Genomic DNA, 8,933 nt, shown 5'->3' with positions numbered 1-8,933 from the left:
GCAAAAAAAGGCTAAAAGGCTTATCCCGCCGGATCTTAAAGCTTTTTATTTATTACCTAATTTATTGCACAGGCTTCTTTTCAAACATTTAACGACCGTATGGACAACGGCGGAATAGGAGGTTGCTTAGCTAGAGATTAGTGAAAAACTGATCGGACGGTTGTGATATGTACGATGTGTTTTTGATCGTTGGATTTTTGAGATGCACGAGAATGTTAGGCTACGTTGTCTTTATTGCTTGGGCTCCTCCATTGGGAGCTCTCTCCTTGATTCTAGAGTCATGTAAATTAAGAGAGTGGTATTTTTCTAGGCCATTGGAGGGTTTTCAGCCATTTATACATTGAATCTGTGCAACTGCAAAATGGAATTCGTTAAAGGACTTGGTTGGTTTTTTGTTTGAGGTAATGTGAGTTCTGTTTTAGCAAATTTTGTGAGATGTTCTTGTTTCTTTTCAACATTGGGAGGCATTTTTTCTCAAGCTCTGGTTAATGGTTTGCTGTAGGTTCTTGGCATGAAAGCTTTGTTTCCTGTGGTGCTTCAGCTTGACTTGCACATAAGTACCAGCATTTCGATCTAGGTTGGGTTCTTGATGATGTTTTAATGGAGTTTTTCTAGTTTGGTTTCCTGTTTTGAACAAATTGGTATAAGATTGGTTCTCTATGTGGTTTTCTGCAACTTTTTATTTGTGGGTTTTGATAACGTTTTAGTGTAATTTTTCTAGTTTGGTTTCCTGTTTTGAACAAATTGGTGTAAGATTGGTTCTTTAGGTGGTTTTCTGCAACTCTTTTTTGGTGGTAGTTTCATAAGCCTTTGTGGGTATTCATAAATCACAGTGGGTTTCGGGTATCCTTATTACAACAATGGATACATGGGCTCACAAGAAGCATCCCTATCCTCAAAATCGTCTGAAAACAGCAGTCCTTGTGCTTAAACTTGCATTTTTTGTTGTGGGTTTTATATCCTTTATCAAATTTGGGGTTCCATCACTCCAGCAGTTCCTATTCCAGACAATTCCTTCACTTTGGTCATCTTTCTCCAGTTGGTTGACCCCTCACTTCCTGTACATTATACTCAACTGCATCATCCTAACCATAGCTGTTACTTCAAGCTTGCACCATAAACCTAAAACAGAAGGGGATCTTCACGATTTAGCATCACGCCATCATCATGTCAAGGAACGGCACCCACCACCACCAGAAGTAAGATATCATCAATACCAACATCATGATGAGCCTCACGCTCACGCTGCCTTCCATGATGAAGGCCCTACTTCATATGCGTTGGTCCCTGGAGAAATCCTTTTTCTGTCAAGTACACCCACTAAGTTTGAGGATGATGATGATGACTGTAACTACATTGCCGGATCCAACTGGTCTGCAGTTCCAGAACAGAGGTCTACTTCAACATCTTCTTGCATAACAACTGTTGAGGACAAGCCCCTGGCTTCAGCAAGGTTTACCCACAAGAAATCTTCCAAGGCAAGCCCAGATACAAAGACATCCCCCCTCAGTAGGATTGCTCGTCCTAAGAAGGGGGAAACACTGGAATACACATGGAAGACCATTACAGAAGGCCGGCATCCTCCTTTGGCTCGCCATTTGCGTAAATCAGAGACATGGGAGATTGCCCCAAAAGCAGCAAATGCAGAGCTTTCTTCTTCTCCAACCCTCAGGAAGTCCCAAACGGTGAGACAGCGTGGGGTGGAGGACTCCCCTGCCTCGTCTGCTTCTGCTTCTCCAGCAAGGCATGGCATGAAAAGAGAGCCTTCTCTCAGCCAAGATGAGCTTAACAGACGTGTGGAGGCCTTCATTTCTAAGTTCAATAATGAGATAAGGTTGCAGAGGCAAAACTCTTTCAAAAGTTACACTGAGATGATTAACCGGAGCAGCCAGTGAGGAAGAACAGGGAGAAACTTTTGGTGTGTTTTACTCATATATTTGATCTTGTTAGTTTCATTTGTTTTCTGTGTGTTTTTGTCAGCTCAAGCAGGAAGCCTTATAGATTCGCTTTCTTGAGAATTAGGGCTCTTCTGGTTGTGAAATTGGAAGCAAAAAACATAGTTTGGAGTGTTTTTGTTTGGAAGACAGGCGCACCTGATATTAGAAATGGTGGAAATCTGGATAAATTCATTTATTGTTTCACTTTTCAAGCTGTATTTACCATTGACCATCAAGTGGGTGGGGTACAGAACACTTTCCCCTGTGTTCACAAGAGCTTGAGTTTTGTGGGGGGAACATGATGAGCGTAGAGTCTCCTTTTGTATAGCCAGAGAGCTTGCTGCAGGATGCTTCATGGCCTTGCCTTAGCCAGTGTGTGGAAGCACAAGGGATTTGCAGATTTTGCTTGTAAAATCTCGACCATTCCTTCTGTATGCAACTGACAGGAGATGAGTGTCCGTAGACTACATAAGGACTTTGATTCTTGTTAACTTTTATTGCAAGGAATCAATGATCCAGCTTTTGTGGATGTGTTACTGCTTACTTATTTTAGCAGCTTCCAATTTTAATACTAAGAATTTAACTCTGAGGCAATAACATTTCTATGGCCAGTTTTTAACCCAATTTACTTACCCATTGCATGATTTATTCTTTATGACTCAACTGAAGTAAAATGTAATATTAAATATTATTTTGTTTGAATTTAGCTTTAAATGTTAAAACATTTCTATGGCCAGTTTTTAACCCAATTTACTTACCCATTGCATGATTTATTCTTTATGACTCAACTGAAGTAAAATGTAATATTAAATATTATTTTGTTTGAATTTAGCTTTAAATGTTAAAGATTTAATGTTTGATTATGTAGTATGATCTAAAATATTGAGGAAACATAAAATTTAATCCTGAAATCTAATACAAATTTTCATAGGTTATAGAAACAACACGAATTTAATTCATATTCAACTATATAAGAATAGATTTCTAAAAATAATAGAATAGATTTATAAAAATAACCATAAAAAAAGTTACAATGAAATTGCACTTTCTTTTAATTACATGCAAACTGAAATTTTACTAAAGGGAATCAATGATCCAGCTTTTGTCCATGTGTTACTGCTTGCTTATTTCAGCAGCTTCCAATTTTAATACGAACAAGCAGCTTCCAATTTTAATACAAAAATTGAATTGAATTCTGAGATATATCATTTCCATGACCAGTTTTTTCCTACTATACTTACTGTTACCAACAAGTTCATTGCATAATGTGTTTTTTATTCTAGTTCCCATTTGGACTCAATTGAAGCAAAATGTAAATTGTAATGGTGGCATTAAACATAATTTTGTTTGAATTTAGCTATAAATGTTAAGGAATTAATGTTTGATCATGTAGTGTATGATCTGTAACAAAAAAAAATTCTGCAGTGTGTACTTCAGAAGTCTAATATGATTTTGGTTTGACCATATTCAAGTATAGATAGATAGCTGTTTCTAGATTAAATTGTGTGCAAGATTTTTGTATCAATGTTTCAGATCACACTCCCATGATCATTGTCAGGATCAACATTTTGGATCACGCTCTATGATCATTATCAGGATAATTATTTTGATGAATCCTGATGATCACGAATATTATTCTGATGAATCTTGACGATGTTCACAGAATGTGATCTGAATCATTGATACAAAAAACTTACACAATTTAATTCAGAAGCAACTATCTATCTATACTATAAATTGTGGAAATTTCTTGTCATTCATATTCAAGTATATAAGAATATATTTCTAAAAATAGAAATGTAAAAAAATGTTACAGTGAGAATGTACTTCCTTTTAATTATGCACTAACTGAAATTTTATTATATATGACATCAATGTGTATATAATGTCCCCAGGCTTGCTCTGTACCAGAGTGAGCAACGTGTCAAACTATTTCCATGCATTCCTAGTATGTGTAACCCAACCAGCATGTCTTATGTCTTGTCACCAATGAACTAAGAAAGTACAATGAAATGGTTTGGTCAATAGATTGGTAAGTTCCCCCTGTTTAGATAAGTGGAGCAGATGTTGCTTGGAATCTGCTTAACAAATAAATCCAAAACAACCACGAAAAAGAATCCACGGTTGCTGCTACCTAGTGACTTCGTTCTCCTTTCCTTTGCTACCTTGTACTTTGTCACGAACTTCCTTTGCCCCTTTGTTGGAGTTCAAATGGGGAGAACCTCACAATCTGCCTAGTAGTTTCCTTGATATAGGAGAATATTTGCAATGCTATTGAATGGATTGATTTTCTGTACATTGTTTGAAAAAAATTGCCCCTCTGTTGGAGTTCAAATGGGGCAATCTGCCTAGTAGTTTCCTTAATATAGGAGAATATTTGCAATGCTATCGAATGGATTGATTTTCTACGTTGTTTAAAACTTTTTTTTTGGATTTTTTATAAGTTGAATCTAGGATCATATATTTGTTATTGGGTGTTCTATTTTTAAGCTATTCGTGTACTTGATATTTTAATTTAGATGTAGTTTATTTGTCAACATTTCCTTGAAGTCACAGTATAGGTACTCAATGTTCCTAGTCTAACTCGGTCATAATCAATTATGAGCTGAATCTAGAGTCAATCATTGGGCTATGGGTCTACTTGGTGACTAGTTTATTTTTAGTTTAGGTGTCGTTCATTGTCAAACATACATTTGGTTTGATACCATATTGAAAATCAGAAATCAGTTAAGACTTGTATTTTTTAGGTGACCAAATTATAGTCTAAGCAGCTAAGACTTGTATAGCCTAACTTGGCTATAAGATCATGTTAATTTTTTTATGGACCAGGTATGATTTGAATCTAAGATCAACCATTGAGCTATTAGCCCACTTGCTGACTAATCTATCTTTAGTTTAGGTGTGGTTCATTGCTTAACACTCCTCCGGTTTGAAATCATGTTGAAAATGAAAAAAAAAACTAAAACTTAAGATTGTATTTTTAGGTGACCAAGTTATGGGTCGTTGTAAGTTCCATCTTGTTGAATTGATGCCAAATAATTGTAGTGGAACAACAATTTATTGTTAGAACCACTTATAAGCATTTTTACCGTAAGTTGTTGGATGAGATCATGCATGATCCAAAGTTGTTGGATGAAAATCCTTATTTTAATGCTTGTGTATAGGTAGATGTTGTTGGAAAGGGCCACCAAGATCATCGATACGGGAGATGGGTGTTGTAAACAAAGTGCATTGCTTAAATTAAGTACACTAAAGCCTTGCAATCCACTACCAATGAAAAATGAACATGTGGATGCTATATATATATATATATATATATATATATATATATATATATATATATATATATATATATATATATATATATATCTTGAGGGTTCTTTCTATATGGTTTTGATACAAGGAGATTAGATCAAACTTTCTTGGATAGAACCTCTTGGACTTAAATCAAACCTTTGATGGAGTTTCCTATGCAGCTATAAAAATTTCGACAAAAAGTAATTTTGCTAAAATGACATCTGTATGTATGTATCCCTTAGTATTACCTAAACAAAAATTGTAATCTATATTATAATTTTTTAATATTAGATTTAAAAAGAATTATAAGGTGAAGGTCCATTATGAAAAATAATGACCTCTACACATAGGAAAAATAACAAATATTGTTTAGAAAAATCTGTAAAAATATACTACACAAATAACTCTTTGAATAAAAAAAGACATTTAATTTTGACAAATAAGTCAAGAGAAATATGTTACAAAATAATGTAGGTTAGAAACATTTATTAATATTAATTTTAATATTAATAATTGTTGTCATTTGAAATTACACCCTTTGTTGAAACTAATTCAACATTTCAATTTCACTATGAAAATGCTCTCAAGGTGTGTGGCCTTGCAAGTTGAGATCAAACTTCCAAAACAAGGCTAACTCCTTTATAAACTTGGATGCATGTGTTGATCCAACCCAACACAGATGAAACTCGATATCTAATCTTATTCTATTGATTTGCCAAAAAGCGGGATAAAAATATTGTAAAGAAGGAAAAGAAGGTGACGAAACAAGATTAAGATGAGTTTCCTTTTGTCCACAACATCACATAGGGCCAACAAAATCACTTTGTAGACACTCAAAAATGGTCAACACTTGTGTCTCCTATTTTTAACATATCGTGCGCGTAGTCTTTACTGACCTAATTTTCCCAATTCTTCCCTTTTTGAGCCAATTTGACTTAATTTGAACAACTAGGGGTTTCTAGATCTCAGTTTGACTAATTTGACCTCTTATATTTATTTAATTAATTAATTAAACCCATAATTAATTAAACTCCCTTTTACTAACAATTCTTTTAAGTTCTAAATATTTAAATTTAATAATTTATTTATTTGTCTCCTTTGTCCATTAATTAATTAGATTAATTTTATTTAATTAACCAATTCATAAATATCGACAATAAATTAGTAAATCATATTTATTAATTTATCATATTCATCTTCCTCCAAAATAAAAATTAATAAATTTTATTTATTAATTCATCTTTATCTTCTTTTTGTGAGAAGATAATTAATAAATGTTATTTATTAGTTATCTCTATTTATCCTCTCATGTGAGGATATTTCCTCTTTTCTTTATTTTTTTTTCTTCTATTTTATCTTCTTATGTGGAGATATTTAATAATTTTTAGTTATTAAATCTTCTCATAATATCCTCATAATTTTTGAATTTGGAAACTAATATCTTTCTTTGATTTTTGAAATCAATCTTTTTGGCAATATCTCTTTACTTTTAATTTTTAAATTAAAAAATGAGACATGCACATTCAAAAATCTACTTTTTTTCCATTTCCTCTTCTTTATCTTTGTCATCTTCATCCTTCTTTGAATGATAGATCTGCCATGCGTTTAATCGGGTTCATCCACCCAATCAAAAATCTTTTCAATCTCATCTGTCTTTCGAGTCTCCGATTTTCTATAAATTGAGACCTCTCTTTCAATCAAGCCATCTAACTTTATCATTGTCATTCTGTCCAATTGTTCAGTGAATCCACTTTTTAAGTAATTTCATTTTGCCCAATTTCCTAGCAATCATTGATATCATATCACACTTGCTCTCATTGTATTTGCGTATCCTCACATACAAAGAGTGACAAATCTCCATTAGAGATGAAAGAAGAAGCAATGAGGCCATGTTAAAAGAATGCGTTGGTAATGATGTTTCATTTTGTGTTTTCTACATTTTATTTCATCGTCTTTGTTGGTTAGAATAGGGTAAATGCATGTATATTTGAGTTTGTGATTAGCTTAGGACATTCATGCTTTGGTTTTGATTTTCTAACTTACCCTCTCGAATTTTCCCCAATCTACATCTGGTGAACCTGACATGAATGCTTGTCTTTTTCTGATATCTTTGTGATTTTTTGATCATTTGCAGGTACTTGGGAAGCAAATTTTCTCAAAAAATCAACTATCAATCTATTTGAACTTGCAGAGGTCAAACCTGCATACTTGGTGCACAAAACTGTGCACTTGGTTCACCAAATTGCACAATTGGTCAAGCAAACTACGTAGTTGGCTCAAGGAGCTGCATAGTTGTCTAGGCTTGTTCAGTTTGGTCATTAACCTTTTCACATGTAGGGTTAAATCATGTCATTTGTCACATGCAAGATTTGTAGTAATTAGGTTTTTTTTTTTTTAATAAAAAATTTATAGATTTTAGAGTTCTAACGTGTGCATGCATGCTAATTTGTTTCTTTTCAAGCTATAATTTTCACCTAGATCCTTAATTAGGGATTAATTCGTTTCAATTTCTTGCAACAATCTTTACCTAGATCCTCAATTAGGGGTTAATTCGTTTCAATTTCATGCAACAATTTTCATCTAGACTCTAGTTAGGGGTTAATTCGTTTCAATTTTGTGCAACAATCTTCATCTAGATTCCAATTAGGGGTTAATCTGTTTCAATTTCATGCAACAATATTCACTTAGATCTTAAACAAGGGCTAATCGATTTCAACTTTGGCTCATAATCTCATTTAGATTTAATCAAGAAGTCAATTTACTCTCTTCATTTCGATTGTAATCATGCATAGCCTAGAGTGTCCTAATTTCAAGCATTGTTCAAGATGGTTCTTCCTGGTGTTAATGTTACTCCCGTACTTCAACCCAACCTTGGATTCAATAATGATCAAGAGGATGTTATCACTAGATTAAACAACCTAGCATGGACAACTAAAACTAGCCATGTTGAATACATGCACACTATCTTTATCATAGAAGAGGAAGAAGCTATAGCCCAACGTCTTGAAAGAGCCTTAATAAGAGAAATTGAGTAGGAGAGAGAACAACAAAGACATAGGGAAAAAGAAAGAGTCTTAGCTTTTCTATCATCCCCTCCTGAACCCTGGTAGGACTTGAACCTTGCCTTAGTTGGTCCTAAGTGTCTTGCATCCTTAGCTTAGAATTTTGTCTCACATTCCTAGAAATGAACCAGAAAACACAATGCCTTGTAGAATGAAGTCTAGGTTTCTAGGATATCGTCAGAAAGCAGAGTGTAAGAGATTGAACAAGTATTTCCAAAAAATCCAGCGAGTAGAGCAACTATTTAATGAACCCAATGAGTTCATTGCTCTTACTGTATATGCGACATATTTTTTCATCGATGCATAGAAGTATCGCATGCACTCAACCCCATCTACCAAAACATTTGGATGAATTGATAACTTGTGTTCTTGAGAATGAGTTGAGATGGTTCTCCCTAGCGAGGAAGAAGAAGAAGCCCCTGTGCTCCAACCCGATTTAGGTTTTCATGATAAATAGGAAGACATGATCTCTGAATTGCATGTTTTAGCTTGGAGAATGAACACTGATTGGACCAAATTTAGACAAACCACCATCGCCTTAGAAGAAGAAGAAGAGAAAGCATGATGCATTGAACAAGCTTTGCAAATAGAACAAGAGAAAAAAATGCGAACAAGGACAAGCCTTGTAACCAACTCT

General features: G+C 34.1%; 1 protein-coding gene across 1 annotated transcript; it reads left to right on the top strand.

Annotated features, from left to right (window-relative positions):
* Positions 1-246: 246 nt before the first annotated feature.
* Positions 247-2,561, top strand: LOC131079906 (uncharacterized). The gene is made up of 2 exons (XM_058017953.2): positions 247-401; positions 503-2,561. The coding sequence occupies exon 2, from the start codon at positions 861-863 to the stop codon at positions 1,893-1,895; it is 1,035 nt and encodes a 344-aa protein (XP_057873936.2). The 5' UTR covers positions 247-401; positions 503-860; the 3' UTR covers positions 1,896-2,561.
* Positions 2,562-8,933: the final 6,372 nt, after the last annotated feature.

The sequence above is a fragment of the Cryptomeria japonica genome, chromosome 10, assembly GCF_030272615.1.
Source record: "Cryptomeria japonica chromosome 10, Sugi_1.0, whole genome shotgun sequence".
NCBI classification, from domain to species: domain Eukaryota; kingdom Viridiplantae; phylum Streptophyta; class Pinopsida; order Cupressales; family Cupressaceae; genus Cryptomeria; species Cryptomeria japonica.
This window is presented reverse-complemented; position numbering and strand designations above follow the sequence as displayed.

Excerpts from the sequence above, each read along its gene's own strand:
- LOC131079906 (XM_058017953.2), top strand. The coding sequence starts at position 861 with ATGGATACATGGGCTCACAAGAAGCATCCCTATCCTCAAAATCGTCTG.